Source organism: Castor canadensis, chromosome 11, assembly GCF_047511655.1.
Source record: "Castor canadensis chromosome 11, mCasCan1.hap1v2, whole genome shotgun sequence".
NCBI lineage: Eukaryota > Metazoa > Chordata > Mammalia > Rodentia > Castoridae > Castor > Castor canadensis.
In genome coordinates, this window is record NC_133396.1 from 100,452,056 (window position 1) to 100,474,035 (window position 21,980).

At 40.9% G+C, this 21,980-nt stretch overlaps 1 protein-coding gene across 1 annotated transcript in view; it reads left to right on the forward strand.

The window, feature by feature from the left end:
- Itln1 (intelectin 1) overlaps positions 1-21,980 on the forward strand; it is a 61,738-nt gene that overhangs the window by 13,275 nt on the left and 26,483 nt on the right. The window contains exon 3 of the mRNA XM_074048956.1: positions 7,084-7,281. Within this exon, the coding sequence (XP_073905057.1) occupies positions 7,179-7,281 (103 nt within the window). The 5' untranslated portion in view covers positions 7,084-7,178. The remainder of the gene's footprint in view (positions 1-7,083; positions 7,282-21,980) is intronic.

Below are 21,980 nucleotides of genomic sequence, written 5' to 3' on the forward strand. Positions count from 1 at the left end.
ATTATAGGCACACACCATTCCACCAGCAAACCCAATTATTTATTCCTGCTGGATCTGTGTTTCTACTTTTATTGGATTGTTGCACTTTTTTTTTTAATTGGTCAGAACTATTGGTCAAGGGTTCAAGACATAGTCCTAATCTCCATTGTGTAGCAGCAATGAATTTTCCCCTGGGAAACCAAGCTCAATCTGCCCAGCCTGTACAGTGAGCCCTTCTTTGCCTATTGGTGCATTAGTATGAGGGACCCAGAAGTGCCAGGGAGTTGTCTCAATTCTAAATTGAAAGAGCCATGATTGCATTCCCTAATGGAAGCATTCCTCAGAACTCACTAACCACTTAGGACACCTGCACGCCTATTGAATCCAAAGTTGTGGGCATGAGAAACAAACATTTCCTCGGTGTATTGTTTGGTGTAATTGTGATAGGAGCTACTTCACTTCTGCTCCCTTAATTCCCAGGCCTGTATATTCATGCTACTTGGGAGGTGTTGGGGGTGTAAAAAATGTTTGTTCCATGTATTGTACATATCTGGCAGGACAGTACTATCACCTTGAAAGGATAAAAGTGAGCAGCCAATTCTAACTTTTTTTCCCCATGGAGTTGGAAATTGAGCCAGGGCTTCGCACATGCTAGGCGAGTATTCTGCCACTGAACTACATCTTAGCCCCGGCCTACCATCTGTCAAGTCATTTGTTGAGAGTGGGGCCTGTGGCAAGATGATGGATTCCATAAAATGTGGCCCTAGTTGGAGGCAATGTTGGGTGGGATACCATTGTTAGCAGTGAAAATTCCAATTGATGACATGGGGACAAAGAATTTTCTCAGCAACACAAAACTTTACTTCTGACCAGAAGGGTACTAGCATGCACGTGGGCAAAACCAGCAAAAAGGGGGGCAGGCACTCCATACCACCTTGTATTTCTGACATGATGAAGCTGCCTCTTGACTTGGATTGGTCCAGATGAAAAGTTCACAATCTTCTTGACTAGCTGAAATTCTATCCCTACTTGGGGAAAGTGTTAAGATACACCATGGAGTGGGCAATTTTTGCGGGCAAAGGGAGCTCAGCAGGAATCCAGACAAAGAAGCTGGAAATACAGGCAATTAAAATGGCAACACACACTTGGATAGAAAAGACTATTTTCTCACAGCTCCCTCCCTTTACTTCATATTCTTTTCTTCAAACTCTTTTAACGTCAATTGACTATTGAATTCAGCTGGTGTGACACAGGTGTTTGTTTAGCTAGAGCAGCTTCTATGAGCCGAACTGTCAATCCTCATATACAGGGAATAATACCTCATCAGTTAAGGTGAGGGCTCTGGCTACAACAAAGAGGGATGTTAGAACTGAGACCATTACTCCCTTCCATTTTCCAAACCACTGTTCCAAACCAGGGACATTTATTCCTGAATCTTTTGGTCATTTGACAAGGCTGTCAAGCCCTGGAGAGCCTTGTGTATAGTTCCATCTGGGGATGCATTGTTAGGGGTGTTTCACCTCTAATTAGGGCACATGCCCCCCCCTTCTCTGCTAGAATCATGTCAAGAGCCATTCAGTTTTCCCATGCTATTTTACTAGTGGGGCCTAACTGTTCTGCAATTCCCTTCATTGCATCTAGAGTGTAGTTAACAAACCTCTGTTGATTATAATAGATGTAATTAACCCAGTCTACATTTTTATTGATAGTAGACCACCAAAACAATGCTAATTCAAAGCCTGCAGCTATTTGATTTCTTTCTTTGAATTCATTGGGAACTCCTTGTGGGACCCCAGTGGATCTATATAAATGTGAGTCACATGACCCTCTAGGGGAAGTAAGATTTCATTTCTGTTTTCTTTTAGTCAGAGAGGATTTTGGGTCTCGAAATGCCAACGTGAAAGGAATAGTCAGTTGGACTAAAGTACAAGATCTACTCCTTTTGACCGGAAGAACCTCAAGTAAATGTCCATCACAATACCACCAGAGGTCTGCCCTGGCAACAGCTAGAGTGGTTTTATTGGGTACCTCTACAAAGGATCAGCCTTCACTGCATCCTTACACATTCCACAGAAACTCCAATTTCTCCTCCCACCTGGAGAGGTACAAGGTGTAGTTAGAGTTTTGAAGTGGCGGCAGGGGGTTCTGACTGACCGAGGTGGTCTTAGCCTTTCAGGGTCATTAATTGAGGGGAACAGTAGTGACAAGGTCCTGTAAGACCTATTGCCCCAGACTGTCCTTTCTTGGAAGAGGGCAATCATACGTGCCATTCCAGCAGTGTCTGTGGTCCATCCCAGGGGAAAGGGGATGACATGGGGTTCTGGTCTCCCCACTGCACATGTGTAGCAATCAATTTTGTTTAGAGTGTGGATGAAATATTTGATCCATTACAACCAGGCATTTATTTCCCCTTAATGCCTGGTTGTTGTCTCGATGGCTATAGTCTGCTTTAACTCTTTGACTTTCACTATAGTTACTCCTGTCTGATTAGGGTGGAGTTTGGGAGACGGTGTTGGGAGCTGAACATCAGGGAGTGTTGTGGTAAGAGATTTTTGGAAGCAATTCTAAAAGAAACATACCTATTGGGTTTTTATATGCATTGTGAACTCCTAACCCATATTTTCTGAAGATAGATGGCTCGGTGGTCACAGAGGAAGGGCCATTGGTAATCAGTATTAGGGGGTTATGTTGAAGGTGCTGACAGTAGAAGGGACATGACCCTATGGATTTGCATTTTTGGCAATACATATTTCCAAAAAGGATGAATTGTATAGCCAGAATACCAAGAAGCTGCTTGTGCAGCATTCCCTTTTGGGTCTGTTGTCCACCCCACAGCACTCCATGCATTAACATGGAGGATTGTTATATTGGCTAGTGCAATTTATCTACATTAACAAAGAGGTGAAAGGGTTTCTCCAGAGAGGGTAAAGCTAACACAGGGGTGGTGACCAGAGACTGTTTGAGGTTTTCTATTATCAGAATTTCTTCTGGTTTGCAGACTAAGGGATCAGGCTTCTCTCCCAGCAGTTTGGAATATGTTTTAGTTTTAAGAGTATAGGATTCTATCCAAAGCTTACAATACCTCATCAATCCTAAGAATTTTCAAAGCTCCCTCTTAGTTATAGAGACATGCTAGTAATCCCCTCTGTCCTCTCAGGGCTCAGTCTACATTTCCCTTCACTGATCAGGTGTCCCAGATATCTTTCTTCTTCTTCTACAAACTGCAATTTAGTTTTTGAGACCCTTAGTCCTTGGTGGCCCAGGAAATTTAGAAGACCGACTGTGGTATCAGTCACCTCTTTTTCAGTGAGTCCAGACAACAGAAGATCATCCACATATTGTAATAAACTTATCTGGTGTTGGGGGGAGGACAAATTCTTCCAGTACACATTCCAAAATTTGGCCGAACAAGTTGGGAGAATCTGTGAAACACTGTGGAAGGCCTGTCCATTGATGTTGTTTCCTGACAGATTGGGGGTCCTCCCACCCAAAGGCAAAGATGTCCCTGCTATCCTCTGCTAGAGGGCAGGCCCAGAATGCATCCTTCAAATGTACCACACTAAACCACTGGTGATCGGGAGGGATCCTGCTGAGGAGTGTATAGGGGTTTGGGACCACAGGGTGTTTGCTGTGAACTGTTTGTTTGATAGCCCCGGGAGCCTGTACTAGCCAATAAGATCCATCCAATTTTCTCACTGGTAGGATAGAAGTGTTAATGGGGGACATGCAACGTTCTAGAAGGCCATCCTTTAATAATCCTTCAATTATAGGTTTCAGACCTAACTTCTCCTCTAGGGGAATGGGGAATTGACTTCTCTGTTCTTTTACATTGTTTTTTTTTTTTTAAATCAATATGGATCGGGGAAATTTGTAACCCCCCACTATTTCCATCCTTAGTCCAGACCTGGGGAAGAAGTTGGCTCTCAATTTTCGAAGTCATCAAATTGAAAGAAATCTCAGAATTCTCTTTAGACACTTTTATTCCTATGCCCAATTCAGACATTAAATTCCTTCCCAAAAGGTTGGTTCTAGCCTCAGGAATGAAAAGGAGGCTGATCCATGTTACCCTATCTTGGAAATCACTCTTTTTGAGTGCACTCAAAAAGAGGAACATTGAATTCTTCTCTCTTTACTCTGGAAATTGAGAGCTGTTCTGAAGAGACAAGACAGAACTGGAGGGCCATAGTGAGGGATGATCTGGCTAGCCCAGAGTCCACCAAAAATGTGACCTCTTTTTCTTTGGGTTATTTTAAATTTATCAAGGGTTCTCCATAGGACCCATCCATATAAAAGAACCCCCGCCGCCCTGTTCTTCCTCAAAGGTCATACAGGGAATTATCTTCTCTTCCTTTTTCTCTTCAGGACATTTTTTACTCTTATGATCATATAGTCAATGATCTAAGATACTAGTAAATCTAATCCATTCATTAAAAATACATCATAATAAAGTTGAGTTTGTTCCAGGAATGCAAGAAGTCAATCAATGTATCAGATCCCACTAACAGAATGAAAGAGTGGGAGAAAGAAGATCGTATAGCTGTGTAAAGAATCTGCTAAAAATGGCATAATAGTTCATGCCTGCAATCCCAGCATTGAGATGCCGAGGCGGGAGGAACAGACATTCAGGGCTGGCCTGGGCTATGTCGTGAGGCTCTGTCTCACACACACAAACAACAGACAAAAACCATATGTCACGGAGAAACTGAAAACTTCAGATGTTGGCAACTAGGTAAAGGCGGCTGATAACACCACTTTAGTCCACAGGTTTTTTTTTTTTTTTTTCCTATAGTGAAAGTAATAATAAAGTTTATTAGGAAAGGAATTTAGTATAACAGGATAAAAGTGTGGAGAAATGGGGAAAAAAGGAGAAATACTTCCTGTTTCTCACACAGGAAATGGAGTAAAGACTCAAGTAGGTTTTTATAGCAATAATATTTTATTTCATTTTGCTCTTCACTCTCTACAAATTGCTTTTACATAGGTGATCTCATTTGATCCTCACTATAATTCTATGGTGGAGGTGTCATTTTGTTTTTATTTAATTATGTTTTGAGATGGTGTCTTGCTATGTTGCCTAGGCTGGCCTTGAACTCCTGGCTTGAGTGATCCTTCTGCTTCAGCCTCCCTAATAGTTGGAACTGCAGACATGAACCACCATGCCCAACTCTAGCCAATATTTTACTGGAGAACTTAGTGAAAGAAGGCAAGAAAAAGAAAAGATATGATTATGAATGTAGAAAATCCAAAAGACTATCATCTTTAGAATTAGTAAATGAATTTAGGAAGGTCAAAGGTCAACACTCAAATATCAATACACACTAGAAACTAGAACAACTAGAAGAAAAAAGAAGCCCCACAATTTATAATATCATCAAAATAATTAACTACAAGGATAAACTTAATGAAAGATGAATAATACTTCTAGAAAAAAATCTATAAAACACTGTTTGGGAAATTAAAGAGGAAATAAATAAATGGAAGAAAGTATCCCTTTTTATAGATTTGACATTTTAATATTGTAATGATGTTAATTCTCCTAATTTGTCCATGGATTTGGTGCCACCCTAATCAAAATTGAAGCAGATTATTAAAATTCTAGCTAATTCTAAAATTTATATTTAAATGCAAAAGTCAAGAACAGTAAAGTCACTCTTGAAGAAGAAAACAAATTTAGAGAACTTACACTAATAAATATCAAGGCTTGTTTTAATTAGGCTTCCTCCAAAAGTCAAAGTTTGACTGACTGTAATGATTCATGCCTGTGGTATTACAGCATTTGGGAGTTAGGAGGATCACAAGTTCAAGGCTAGCCTGAACTACATAGCAAGCCCCTGTCTCAAAACAGAGAAGATCAAAAACAAAACACAAACAAAACAAACAAAAGTGAATGTTCAGGCAAGGCATTCATGCATAAATATTTTTGTGGGCAGTGGCCCCAGAAAATATTATGACAAAATACAAAAGTGGAATAGTGCAAGGAAGAAAGCAAATAAAATAGCCTTAGTTTTTGGTAATATGGACAATGTCAGTGTTGCTGAATCTGTAGATATTTACAAACTTCCTTACCAATGTACTTTAGCCATGCATGGTGGCACACACCTGTAATCCCAACACTGGGGAGGCTGAAGCAGGAGGATCACAAAGTTGGAGTTGGCCTGGGCTACACAGTAAGTACCCTATCACACACACACAAAAAAGTAGTCTATCTAGTTTGTGTGTCAGACTCTATGGCTAGACAAATGCATCCTAATCTGTAAATAAAATATTTTTGAAGCCTGTTGCTGACAGTAAGGGAGTTAGTCTTTCGTTAGATATGCTTTTATGCTCCTGAATATGTTTTTATCAGTACTCAGATATTTTCATATGTACAGTGTTGTGTTATCTGAATACAGTCCACCTGAATATTTACAGTGGACTTCAAGGAGGCAATGAGCTGTCTTTCTTTCTTTCTTTCTTTTTTTTTTTTTTTAGCAGCTTTGTGTACTTTATAAACTTGGAAAATAAGGCAGCTCTGAGCTACCCTGGAAGATTTTTGGGCTAGTCATGTCTTACTTCTATCATCTCAAAGTCCCCTTTTACTTTTGTGTTCTGGTCACTTCTTATGTTACTGGACTACATAACAAAAACTCTGTCTCAAAACAAAGATGAAAACAAAATCAAAACAAACAAGAGTGAAAGTTCAGACCAGACATTCATATATAAATAATTTTGGGAGGAGGTGGCCCCAGGAAATGTTATGAGGAAGCAGAATCTTTTGGCGCCATCAAGTGGCAGTCTGGTGTATGTCAGATGTGCAGCACACCATGGGATGGGTGGATTAATCTCAAGGCTTCCGAACTTCTGAGGCTTGATGTAGAAGGGCAGTGTGATGCTGCAAGAGTACAGATGCAAAAAACTAAACATAAGCACCTATGTTACCAATTCCAGATGTCTGGAGTATGGTCAGCAAGCCTATTTCCAGTTTTTGAAAAACATAGTTTAAACTGTTTTCATTAGCTAATGCGTGAATGTAGTAAAATATTCCAAAGGTATAAAAAAAGAGATAAATAGAGAGCCCTGCCCCAGAGGTGATCATTCTTATACCCTTTTCTTTCTTTTTTGCAGGACTGGGGTTTGAACTCAGGGCTTCGCGCTTGCAAAGGAGATGCTTACTGCTTGAGCCATACCTCTAATCCATTTTGCTCTTTGTTATTTTGGAGATGGGCTGGCCAGGAACTGTGATCCTCCTGATCTCAGCCTCCCAAGTAGCTAGGATTACAGATGTGAGTCATCAGCACTCGGCTCCACAACTACTTCTTTATGGTAGGAATATCCTTTGTATTTCACTCAATCCTAATATTTCTCACAGTATTTGATTTTGGGGTAGTAATGAGTCAGAGCTTGAGGTCAAGGTATGTATGAAACAAGGCAAGGTAATCCTTCACCTGTGATCACCCAGGTGGAGGGAGGACGGCCAATGAATTTTTCTTCTATAACAATTTCATAATGTATGTTTTGGTAAGCAACAGACTTTTTTTTGTGTGTATGGTATTGGGATTTGAACTCAGGGCCTCATGCCTGCTAGGCAGGTACTCTATCACTTGAGCTATGCCCCCAGCCCAAGCAACAGATTTTGTCATGACAACATTAGGAGATACTTTCAAGGCTTGTATAAAAGAATATCAGGGTAATATAAGAATCTGATTCTAACCGGTGGGGCAGAATGAATGAGTCTGATGTTAGCACATAGGGACCAAATCAAAGAGGGGATGGAAGAAGGAATTAAAAAAAATTTTTTTTATTATGATATATTATACAGAAGGTAATTCATAATGACAATTCTGATTAGGTTTATAGTGTACATTAGTTTCATTGCCCCCATCACCTCTCTCAACACCTTCCTCCTGAGAAGGAATTTTTAAAAAATTTTTATTTTATTCATATGTACATACAATGTTTGGGTCATTTCTCCCCCCTTCCCCCACTCCCTCCCTTACCCTCACGCCCCCTCCCTCTCCCCTCCACCCCCTCGCTACCCAGCAGAAATTATTTTGCCCTTATCTCTAGTTTTGTTGAAGAGAGAGTATAAGCAATAATAGGAAGGAACAAGGGTTTTTGCTGGTTGAGATAAGGATAGCTATACAGGGAGTTGACTCACATTGATTTCCTGTCATGTGTATTACCTTCTAGGTTAATTCTTCTTGATCTACGCTTTTCTCTAGTTCCTGGTCCCCTTCTCCTATTGGCCTCAGTTGCTTTTATGGTATCTGCTTAGTTTCTCTGCGTTAAGGGTAACAAATGCTAGCTAATTTTTTAGGTGTCTTACCTATCCTCACCCCTTCCTTGTGTGCTCTCGCTTTATCACGTGATCAAAGTCCAATCCCCTTGTTGTGTTTGCCCTTGATCTAATGTCTGCATATGAAGGAGAACATATGATTTTTGGTCTTTTGGGCCAGGCTAACCTCACTCAGAATGATGTTCTCCAATTCCATCCATTTACCAGCGAATGATAACATTTTGTTCTTCTTCATGTCTGCATAAAATTCCATTGTGTATAGATACCACATTTTCTTAATCCATTCGTCAGTGGTGGGGCATCTTGGCTGTTTCCATAACTTGGCTATTGTGAATAGTGCTGCATTAACATGGGTGTGCAGGTGCCTCTGGAGTAACCTGTGTCACAGTCTTTTGGGTATATCCCCAAGACTGGTATTGCTGAATCATATGATAGATCAATGTTTAGCTTTTTAAGTAGCCTCCAAATTTTTTTCCAGAGTGGTTGTACTAGTTTACATTCCCACCAGCAGTGGAAGAGGGTTCTGAGCAGGAATTTCTTGTGTGTCATTGAAACAGCTGGGAATGAATTGGAATTTCAGACAGACTAATGCTGTCTTCCAGGGAGAACTGGTGTTTGTTCCTGGCAGGTGCTCAGAGGTGCTAGTACTTAGAGATCACCTTAATTCAATTTTAATAATTAAGATGATCCAGAGATAGGTTTCTATTGCTTCACGGGCCATTATGGATTTTACACATTTTAAAAGTCTCTAACTCTCCTTTAAGTTGCATCAGTCCTTAAAACACGGCACTAAAAACCCTCTTAAAACAGTACTCTTAAAAACACTGTACTATATGCTGGGTGCCAGTGGCTCACGCCTATAATTCTCAGGAGGCAGAGTTCAGGAGGATTGCAGTTCCAAGCCAGCCCAGGCGAATAGTTCACAGGGACCCCAACTTGAAAAACCCTTCACAAAAAATTGGACTGGTGGAGTGGCTCAAGGTGAAGGCCCTGAGTTCAAGTCCCAGTACTGCAAAAACAAAAACAGAAACAAAACAAAAAATCCCCTACCTCACTATAACCCCAAATTCTAAAATTCAATTTTAAACATAATTTTCAATTATTTATAAAAAAATTTTGAGGAATTCCAAGATGGCGGCTAGAGGTAGGAAGCAGAAAGCGACCCTCCTATAGTGAAATCTTGGAGAGACGCTGGAGACACACTTTGCAGGCATAATCACCGAGAAAAGGCATAACTTTGACCCCTCCACATCTCCAGCTGGCGCAGAGAATCTCCACTTCACGTTAAACGGAGAAATGAGGAGGGCCCCCGGGGCCGCCAGTGGCCGGCGCCCATACGGCTTGGGAAGACGCGGACCAGGTGAGCTTCACGGTACCGTGGTAGCCCCACAGACAAGCCTGGCCAGAGCAGCATAGCCCCCTGGACAGCCTGACCTCCACCCGGGAAAAAAAGAGAAACTGAGTACTAAGCAATAAGAACAGTTAAGACACGCTGGAAAGAGGGTGGGGCGCCCTGAGCGCTGAAGATTGGGGGAAGGGAATCCTTCCCGGGACTGTAAATAAACAAGCTGTGTGGGCTGGAGAGGCTCTGGCGGGAGGGAGCGGGACGCGCCCAGCAACCAGGAGCGGGACGCTGAAGCTTGTGAGAGGAGGGAAGACCCACTTCCCACGTGAACTGTAAATAAACACGCAGGCCTGACAACGCGGGGCAGTGTCACCTTTCCCAGTGCTTGGAAAGGGGAAAGCCTGTAGCAGAGGCCCCCGCACAGGAGAACTCTGAGCAAACAAAGCCTGTGGGACCAGGTGAGTGCTAGCTCACCCCAGAGATCTGCATAAATAACTCCGCCAGCTACAGGCTGAGAGCAGCAGCCAGGCAAGCCACAGTTGTAGATACCACTCTCAGAACTGCCTCCAGATGCTTTTTTTTCTTTTTCTCCCTACCTTTGATGAGAGAACAACCGAATTACACCTGCAAGCTGAAAAACTTACTGAAACTGTATTGCATTGGAACTGGGGACACTTGGTGGGGCTTTTTTTTTTCTCTTCTGTGTGTGTGTGAGTGTAGTTTTGTTCTACTTTATGCATCCCCTTTGATGAGACAACTACAGAACAACATCTGAGGCACCAAATCCAGGACTGGAGATTGAGACGGACATCCAAATTATTAAGACTGAAATTGCATTGCATATAAACTTGGAAGTTTTTTGGCTTTTTTTTTTTTTTAATTTTCTATTTTCCATTTTATTTTAATTCATTTTTATATATAGATATTACTTTCATATACTTATTTTTTATTTTTTTTATCTTTGATTTTCAATCCTCTCTCTTTCTCTCTATTGTCTGTTCAGCTTACTGTCGATTAGTACGCTAACACTCCCTGTTTATACCTTTGAAACTCTCTTGTCTGATACCTTGTTCTGCTTTCTCCCTCTTGTCTGTATATTTGTTTTCCCCTTTTCTTTAACTTCTTGCTTTCCATCTCAGCTCACTCTTCCATTCTCAATATTACCATTGTTATTATTACAAGCTAGAAAATACTTAATTACACACAGTACAGGGACAGTAACAACACCAAGGACAATGACAGGAAGACAGAAAAAACAAGGAAACCAGTTTCCCCACAGCAAAAAATTAGTACAGGAACCAGAGGGGAATGAAGAGAACAGAAACTCAGATCCAGACTCCAACAAAATGAAGATAAACTATGCCAAAGGACCCAATGAAGCCCACAAGAATAATTTAAAAGAAGACATACTACAAGTACTCAATGAGAATTTTATAGAGATGATACTGGATAGGGTCAACCAAAATGTACAGGAGACACTCAAGAAATTCCAAGACAATAAAAATAGAGAATTTGAAAAAGCAAAAGAAGAAATAAAGGAAACCATAGAAGCACTGTATAAACACCAAAGTGAAAGAGAGAACACAATGAATAAATGGATAAATGAACTCAGGACAAAAATAGACAACAATAAAGAAGAAAACTGCCAGGATATGGAAAACCTCAGAAAAAAGAACGAAACAGAACTGCAAAACAAAACGGAAGGCCAATCCAGCAGAACAGAACAAACAGAAGACAGAATCTCAGAACTTGAAGATGAAATGGTAATTAAAGGAAAAACTGAAGAACTATTAATTAAACAACTCAAGACCTGTGAAAAGAAAATGCAAGAACTCACTGACTCCATCAAAAGACCAAACTTGAGAATCATGGGCATCGAAGAAGGAGAAGAGGTGCAAGCGAAGGGAATGCGTAATATATTCAACAAAATAATAACGGAAAATTTCCCAAATCTAGAGAAAGATATTCCCATACAAATGCAAGAGGCCTCCAGGACACCAAACAGACCAGATCAAAATAGAACTACTCCACGACAAATCATCATTAAAACAACAAGTTCAGAAACTAAGGAAAGAATATTGAAGGCTGTAAGAGAGAAAAAACAAGTAACATACAAAGGTAAACCCATCAAAATAACAGCAGACTTCTCAACAGAAACATTAAAAGCAAGAAGAGCGTGGGGTGAGATCTTCCGGGCACTGAATGAAAATAACTTCAACCCCAGGATACTCTACCCAGCAAAGCTATCATTCAAAATAGATGGAGCAATAAAAGTCTTCCATGATAAGCAGAAACTAAAACAATATGTGACCACAAAGCCACCATTACAAAAGATTTTGCAAGGGATCCTGCACACAGAAAGTGACACCCAACTTAACCATGAAAAAGGCAGGCAGCACCAAACCACAGGATAAGAAAAAGCAAGACAGTAGAGAGTAACATCAAGTTAGGTACACACAATCAAACCTTCAAACAACTAAGATAACTAAATGGCAGGAATCACCACATACCTATCAGTACTAACGCTTAATGTTAATGGACTTAATTCACCCATCGAAAGACACCGTTTGACAAAATGGATTAAAAAAGAAGATCCAACAATTTGTTGCTTACAGGAGACTCATCTCACCGACAGAAATAAGCATATGCTTAGGATGAAAGGCCGGAAGAAGATTTACCAAGCCAATGACCCCCGAAAACAAGCAGGAGTAGCAATACTTATCTCTGACAAAGTAGACTTCAAACCTACATTGATCAAACGAGATAAAGAAGGACATTCCATACTAATAAAAGGGGAAATAGACCAAAAGGAAATAATAATCATCAATCTGTACGCACCCAATGTCAACGCACCCAATTTCATCAAACATACCCTGAAAGACCTAAAAGCATATATAAACGCCAACACAGTGGTTGTGGGAGACTTTAACACTCCATTATCATCAATAGATAGGTCATCCAAACAAAAACTCAATAAAGAAATCCAAGATCTAAAATATGCAATAGATCAAGTGGACCTAGTAGATGTCTACAGAACATTTCATCCAACCTCTACACAATATACATTCTTCTCAGCAGCCCATGGAACCTTCTCCAAAATAGATCATATCCTAGGGCACAAAGCAAGCCTCAGCAAATATAAGAAAATAGAAATAATACCATGCATACTATCTGACCACAATGCAGTAAAAGTAGAACTCAACAACAAAAGTAAAGACAAAAAACATGCAAACAGCTGGAAACTAAATAACTCATTACTTAATGAAGAATGGATCATCGATGCAATAAAAGAGGAAATTAAAAAGTTCCTAGAAGTCAATGAAAATGAAAACACAACCTACTGGAACCTATGGGACACAGCTAAGGCAGTCTTGAGAGGAAAGTTTATAGCCATGAGTGCATATATTAAAAAGATTGAGAGATCCCAAATCAATGACCTAATGATACATCTCAAACTCCTAGAAAAACAAGAACAAGCAAATCCCAAAACAAATAGAAGGAGAGAAATAATAAAAATAAGAGCTGAAATCAACGAAATAGAAACCAAAAAAACCATACAAAGAATTAATGAAACAAAAAGTTGTTTCTTTGAAAAAATAAACAAGATCGATAGACCCCTGGCAAACCTGACTAAAATGAGGAGAGAAAAAACCCAAATTAGTAGAATTAGGAATGCAAAAGGGGAGATAACAACAAACACCATGGAAGTCCAGGAAATCATCAGAGACTACTTTGAGAACCTATATTCAAATAAATTTGAAAATCTAAAAGAAATGGACAGATTTCTAGATACATATGATCATCCAAAACTGAACCAAGAGGAAATTAATCACCTGAATAGACCTATAACACAAAATGAAATTGAAGCAGCAATCAAGAGTCTCCCCAAAAAGAAAAGTCCAGGACCTGATGGATTCTCTGCTGAATTCTATCAGACCTTTAAAGAAGAACTGATACCAACCCTCCTTAAACTGTTCCATGAAATAGAAAGGGAAGGAAAACTGCCAAACACATTTTATGAAGCCAGTATTACACTTATCCCAAAACCAGGCAAAGACACCTCCAAAAAAGGAGAACTATAGGCCAATCTCCTTAATGAACATTGATGCAAAAATCCTCAACAAAATAATGGCAAATCGAATTCAGCAACACATCAAAAAGATTATTCACCACGACCAGGTAGGCTTCATCCCAGGGATGCAGGGGTGGTTCAACATACGAAAATCAATAAACGTAATAAACCACATTAACAGAAGCAAAGACAAAAACCACTTGATCATCTCAATAGATGCAGAAAAAGCCTTTGATAAGATCCAACATCATTTCATGATAAAAGCTCTAAGAAAACTAGGAATAGAAGGAAAGTTCCTCAACATTATAAAAGCTATATATGACAAACCTACAGCCAGCATTATACTTAACGGAGAAAAATTAAAACCGTTCCCTCTAAAATCAGGAACCAGACAAGGATGCCCACTATCTCCACTCCTATTCAACATAGTACTGGAATTCCTAGCCAGAGCAATTAGGCAAGAAGAAGGAATAAAAGGAATACAAATAGGTAAAGAAACTGTCAAAATATCCCTATTTGCAGACGACATGATCCTATACCTTAAAGACCCAAAAAACTCTACTCAGAAGCTTCTAGACATCATCAATAGCTATAGCAAGGTAGCAGGATATAAAATCAACATAGAAAAATCATTAGCATTTCTATACACTAACAATGAGCAAACGGAAAAAGAATGTATGAAAACAATTCCATTTACAATAGCCTCAAACAAAATCAAATACCTAGGTGTAAACCTAACAAAAGATGTGAAAGACCTCTACAAGGAAAACTATACACTTCTGAAGAAAGAGATTGAGGAAGACTATAGAAAGTGGAGAGATCTCCCATGCTCATGGATTGGTAGAATCAACATAGTAAAAATGTTGATACTCCCCAAAGTAATCTACATGTTTAATGCAATTCCCATCAAAATTCCAATGACATTCATTAAAGAGATTGAAAAATCTACTGTGAAATTTATATGGAAACACAAGAGGCCACGAATAGCCAAGGCAATACTCAGTCAAAAGAACAATGCAGGAGGTATCACAATACCTGACTTCAAACTATATTACAAAGCAATAACAATAAAAACAGCATGGTACTGGCACAAAAACAGACATGAAGACCAGTGGAACAGAATAGAGGATCCAGATATGAAGCCACACAACTATGAGCAACTTATCTTTGACAAAGGAGCTAAAAATATATGATGGAGAAATAGCAGCCTCTTCAACAAAAACTGCTGGGAAAACTGGTTAGCAGTCTGCAAAAAACTGAAACTAGATCCATGTATATCACCCTATACCAAGATTAACTCAAAATGGATCAAGGATCTTAATATCAGACCCCAAACTCTTAAGTTGATACAAGAAAGAGTAGGAAATACTCTGGAGTTAGTAGGTATAGGTGAGAACTTTCTCAATGAAACCCCAGCAGCACAGCAACTAAGAGATAGCATAGACAAATGGGACCTCATAAAACTAAAAAGCTTCTGTACATCAAAAGAAATGGTCTCTAAACTGAAGAGAACACCCACAGAGTGGGAGAAAATATTTGCCAATTATACATCAGACAAAGGACTGATAACCAGAATATACAGGGAACTTAAAAAACTAAATTCTCCCAAAACTAATGAACCAATAAAGAAATGGGCATGTGAACTAAACAGAACTTTCTCAAAAGAAGAAATTCAAATGGCCAGAAAACACATGAAAAAATGCTCACCATCTCTAGCAATAAAGGAAATGCAAATTAAAACCACACTAAGATTCCACCTCACCCCTGTTAGAATAGCCATCATCAGCAACACCACCAACAACAGGTGTTGGCGAGGATGCGGGGAAAAAGGAACCTTCTTACACTGTTGGTGGGAATGTAGACTAGTACAACCACTCTGGAAAAAAATTTGGAGGCTACTTAAAAAGCTGGACATCGATCTACCATTTGATCCAGCAATACCACTCTTGGGGATATACCCAAAAGACTGTTACTCCAGAGGCACCTGCACATCCATGTTTATTGCGGCACTATTCACAATAGCCAAGTTATGGAAACAGCCAAGATGCCCCACCACTGACGAATGGATTAAGAAAATGTGGTATCTATACACAATGGAATTTTATGCAGCCATGAAGAAGAACAAAATGTTATCATTCGCTGGTAAATGGATGGAATTGGAGAACATCATTCTGAGTGAGGTTAGCCTGGCCCAAAAGACCAAAAATCGTATGTTCTCCCTCATATGTGGACATTAGATCAAGGGCAAACACAACAAGGGGATTGGACTTTGAGCACATGATAAAAGCGAGAGCACACAAGGAAGGGGTGAGGATAGGTAAGACACCTAAAAAACTAGCTAGCATTTGTTGCCCTTAATGCAGAGAAACTAAAGCAGATACCTTAAAGCAACTGAGGCCAATAGGAGAAGGGGACCAGGAACTAGAGAAAAGGTTAGATCAAAAAGAATTAACCTAGAAGGTAACACCCACGCACAGGAAATCAATGTGAGTCAATGCCCTGTATAGCTATCCTTATCTCAACCAGCAAAACCCCTTGTTCCTTCCTATTATTGCTTATACTCTCTCTACAACAAAATTAGAAATAAGGGCAAAATAGTTTCTGCTGGGTATTGAGGGGGGGGAGAGGGAGGGGGTGGAGTGGGTGGTAAGGGAGGGGGTGGGGGCAGGGGGGAGAAATGACCCAAGCCTTGTATGCACATATAAATAATAAAAGAAAAATGAAAAAAAAAATTTCTTCTTCTCTTTTATTGCTTTGAACATATTAAATACAAAAGTCTGTGTTTGATAACACTGTTACCTGGATGGTTTTTATTTTTAGTTTTATTTATTTATTTTTTTTGGCAGGACTGGTGTTTGAACTCAGGGCTTTGTTCTTGCAAGCAAGTGCTCCACCCTTTGAGCCACACCTCCAGTCCATTTTTGCTTTGATTATTTTGGAGGGGGGTGGTCTCCTGACTAGGGCCTGCCTAGGAGCTCTAGGCCCTGAATTCAATCCCCCAGTACCGTCAAAACAAACAAACAAACAAAAATCCCAAAAAACAACTCTGCAAAATCCTGACATATCTTGGATGAAAAAGTTGAAAAGATGGTCATATCACATTGACTGGTCACATCCCCATGCTGTATCCTCACAAGCACATATGGCTGGGTGGCAAATGTGGAAAGAATCAAGAAAGCTCAAGGCCTAAGGGGCCACTCAACAGTGGGTTACATGGCAGCAAAGAAAACCTGGTGATAAATCCTGATTACTCCATTGTAGAGACCTTATGGCAAAAGACAGAGGCTGACAAGAATGCCAAGTCTGAAGGGTCTGACCATCTTGCTTTATGAAACTGATTCCTGTCTTCTGGCTTGTCTGGAAGATTCGCAGACACATGCTAACAGGATCTATGGGACGATCAAACTTGGCTTAAATGTTGATGAGGATGACTCCAGTGCTGCTGTAACTAAAGAAATGCCTTACCCCTTGGCTGGCCACTGGTGGCTCATGCCTAACAACTTGGGAGATAGTGATCAGGAGGATTGCAGTTTGAGGTCAGCCTGGGCAAATAGTTCACAGGATCCTATCTCACAAAAAAGGGCTGGCAGAGTGGCTCAAGGAGTAGCGCGCCTGCCTAGCAAGTGTGAAGCTCTGAGTTCAAACCCCAGTACTGCCAAAAAAAAAAAAAAAAGAAAGAAATACTGCCCCTCAAAGGAGATGATGATCTAGAAGAAGCAGATAAAGTTTCACCAGAAGAATGAGTTGTACAGGTGTTCAATATTTTACCTTCATTCCCTCTCATAGTGTCTTTTCCAGGAATTTTTTTTTTTGGTTCTTAATTTTGTTAGTATTTAAAAAATCTATTTGGCATGATAATAAACTGCTTAAGAGAAAGATAAGATTTCTTTCTACTTTTAAGTGATACTGTGATACTTTAGGCCTAAGACAGAGCTAGTAATGCTTTTTCTAGTTTTACATTGGTTTGTTTTAACAGGTTGAGATAATGTTTGGTGTAAAATGTAATGTAATCTGTTGACTTTGTAGTCTAAATTGTTTAGCTATAAAGCCATGTGTTTTGTCAATGAAATCTTTCGTCTTTGAAATGGCCTTATTATGGGGTAGGCAGGTAGAAAGGGAATGATAATAATACAAAACCAGGGAACAGGTGTATCACTGTATCCGGGTACATTTTATCAAACATCCTGCTCTACTGTTGTCCTGAAGTAATGGTTGACTGTGTTTGAAGCCACTTCTTGGTATAGTGGCCAATGGTCCCTAGCAACAACCCCAACAAGGACTTTCCCAACTCTAGAGGTTAGCTAGAGGTCTCGTCTACATCTCATTATAGCTGTGATTTCATGCATGCACCTCTCCTCAAATTGCCATCTTGGTTCTAAGGATACCTTATCAGGTAAGCCACTGCCCATTCTCTGTTCTTGGAAATGCTCTTCCATTTCTTGGAAAACACTGCAGTTATGCACATATCATTAGTATATTCTTTAAATCCTATCCAGAAGGATACTAAGACTGGGGGTTAGGGCGCTGACTTCTCCGTAGGTCTGCCCCTGAATTCTTTCTTCAGCGAGACCAAGGACTTGTCCTCCATCTCCCCTTCATTTGTATCTTGATGCATAAAAGAAAAATGTTTGTTCAAATGGCTTGTTTCATCTTGCAGGATCCACTTTTAAAATTTTCCACCTTCTGTACGTCTGCAGCACGAGTCCTCTAGCTGAAACAACTTGAGGGGAGGAACTCTCCACAGAGCTTGTTTTACAAAGAAAAGTATTGTTTAGAGGAACAAAAGTATAAACTTCCCTAGGTGCATCGTCAAGCCATTTAAAAAGTTTCTCAGCAATGTGTAGGAATAGAAATATTGTGCCCAAGCCACATTCTGCTTTAAAAGATGTTGAATGCAGATGAGTTTCTTTTAAAAAACAACAACAAAATATCATGGACTGAATAGCTTATAAACAGATTTTCACAGTTCTGGAGGCTGGGCTGTCTTAAGATCAAGTCATTGGCAGATTTGGGGTTTGGTGAGGGCTGCTTCTGTTACAAACCAGCTGGGGTTCTTTTGCTCTACCCAGACAGAAATCTTGTGTAGGTGAGGAGAAGCTCCTTCAGTTATTCTGGGTCCTTCCAGTTGTTAGCGAGCAGTGCAGGGCATAACAATAGGCAGCAGCAATTGCTGGAATATTGAGAAACACTGGTACAATGCAAACATGGTTATCTCTGATAAGAGTCAGAGAAAAGCGACACATGTGGCTGGCTGCCTAGCCCCAATGACCTTCCCGATAATGTCCAACACCTTCCCCCACTCTCCCTTCGCAGTCATTTTTCTAATACCCATCCCCCTCCAACCTCCCTTTTCCCACCACAGGATGCTTAAAAACCCCAGCCTGTAAGAGAGGTGTGCTCTTGCCCCTCTCAGTGTTACTCTGATGGCCAGGGTCCCTCTTTCCTCTCCCTAATAAAGAGCTGCTGCTTGTAGAGGTCACAGATTCTTTCTCAGTCTCTCTCTCTGTGTCTGTCTCTCTCTCTCTCTCTCTCTCTCTCTCTCCATTTTCCTGTCATTTGCTGCTGAAACCTGGAGAGAGTTTCCCTTCTTGGGCTCCTGAGATTCTGACATTCTGTGGCAATCCTTATAGGATCAATGGTGCACCCCACAGGGTCTCTGATCCAGGGCTTATACAGTTTCACTAGGGCTAAGAGGTGTCTAAGCTCCCAAGGGGGACACAGCTGGTGCCCATCTCCATCCCCAAACTGCCCGACCTCTCTCCAAAACTCTCTTTGTCTCCCTTCTTTCCCGCCTCACTGTCTTCTATATGACTCTATTACTATTATACTTTCTGCTAAGCCTCCACATCATACTGACAGATCTTTTGGGCATAGGATTAGGGGATCTGCCCCTTCTGAGTGGACTCGAGCCCAAAAGTTATTGTTAGTTGGCTTTTTCTATCTAATAGCTACACTGCTCTGGGGCCTGACCTTTTGGTCATGCATAAGCCCCTAACTTTCCATTCCTCTGCGACCTCCTTCGCCAATTCGCTCTGCAGGCTCAATACCGGCTCCAGTTTCTACAGAGATGGGTAAGACCTGGCCTCTCTGTCTGGCACTCCCTGGCGACTCGGTATCAGGCTCCTGCCATTCTTGCCTTTGCTGTTCCTGTCTCTTCCCCTCCCTATTTCCCTCCAGCATTTGGCCCAGTAAGTCTGGCCCCTGGCTATGTACGTTAGAGATGTTGGTCTACTGCCCCAGGTTCATTTTTTCCAGTTTTGTAAGCTTTCTCTGGGAGATGCACTAGAGAAAACTTCCTCCGCTCTAAGTTTCCCTCATTCTCACCCCTGGGCTGTCTCTTACATAACCTCACAAAATTAGCATAAAGGGTGATTTAAAACAAACAAACCTCACTTGTTTTTCCACACAAATTTGGCCATAATATAGACTAGATAACTCTCCAAAATGGCCAGAATTTGGCACTTTTGATCCCAATATTCTCTGAGATCTTGATAATTTTATTGTGAGAAATGCAAATGGTAAAAGCCCCTTATCTTCAGGCTTCCTGTTATCTCAAGTCCCAACCTTCCTTTGTTGAAACTGCAGCCCCCCTCCAACTGGAAGACTCTTTCTTCCCCCTAGAAAACCCTTCCTTAATTGAGGCCCCTTCCCTTCCTTTGTCTCCTCCTCACACCTAATCTGAACCCATGCTCCCACACTCCTACAGCTACCCACATCTACACACCCCCCTCCAACCCCTGTTCTCCCCTACAAGACTTGGCAGGAGTAGAAGGAACAGTCAGAGTCCATGTCCCTTTTTCTATGTTAGATATCTCCCAAATTGATTGGGCTCCTTTCAGACAATCCAACAAGATACCTTAAGGAATTCTTTCATCTTACTTGCGCCCATGCCCTCACATGGGGTGACATTATAACATTATTAATGACACCCTCACAGAGGATGAAAAGGACAGAGTATGGAAGGCAGCGGAACAATATGCTGACCAACTACCTCCCAATAGCCACCCCTCACTGCTGAGGCAGTATCTAAGACTGAGCCTCAATGGAGCTATCAGGATGGCGACCCAGGATCAAAGTCCCAATATCATATGATTTCCTGCCTACTGGCAGGCCTGGACAAAAATAGCTGTAAACAAGTCAACTATGATAAGATCAAAGAAATCACACAAAATCCAGATGAAAACCCTGCCCTCTTTCTTAATCGCCTCATGGAGGCAATGATTAAATACACTAATTTAAACTCCACCTCCCAACAGGGCCGTATTTTCTTACATTTCCACTTTATCAGTCAGTCAGCTCCAGACATTTGAAGAAAGCTCCAAAAACTTGAAGAGGGCTTCCAGACCCCCCAACAAATCTTAATAAACACAGCCTTTAAGGTTTTTAACAGTAGGGATGAGGAAGCCAAACAATTAAGGGACAAAAATACCTGCACAAAATACCACATGCTGGCCTCATCCTCCAAAACCGAAACCAGACACCCCATACCGCCCCAAAGCAGTCTTCTGAGGCCTGCTTCCAAAGCAGAAACAAGGGACACTGGGGAAAATCTTGCCTTAATTCACATCCACCAATAAGGCCTTGCCCACAACATGGACAATGGGGACACTGCAGGATGGACTATCCACAGGAAAAACAGCTTTTTCCTTGCATATAGCCTCAAATTCCTGGTAGCCTCCCAACTAAGGATCCAATACGAATGTTTCCACTAGGAGATGACAAGACCCAGATCATAAAGCCCTTGCCACTGGTGAGTCCATTGATCCATGGGTAACTGGGATGGTATTGGGAAAACATATTTCTTTCTTCCTTGATACTGGGGCATCCAGATCAGTTTTAACCAAATATTCAGGTCCCCTTAAAAAGGCCTCCTTCCCTGTTGTTGAGTAGATGGCATATCAAACACAACCAGCATAACACCCCTACCACACTCTAAATTCCTTCCCCCAAGACAAAAAGGGACATCCTTTCTTTCCTAGGACTAACTGGATATTTTAGAATCTGGATTCCTAATAAACCCAGCACAGGGTTTATTGCTCAGGTAGGAGCCCTATGGAGGGTGTCCCCGGCAAGAGAGCTAGAGCCCACTGTCACACACAGGCTTGGGATAGATACAGGGGCTAATGAAAAAAGTACCAGAAAGGTCACTAAGGAATACTGTTGCTGGGCAACCAAGAAAGATAAGTTGTAGCTAGGTTACTGTCTGGCCAACTGTCCTTGACACTCATCCAGGGAGATGAAGGTTAGCAACTGTCCCTTTGTTAGTCTTTGGCTTGGGTGGGGAGTTTCCAGTAAGCCACCTGCAAAGG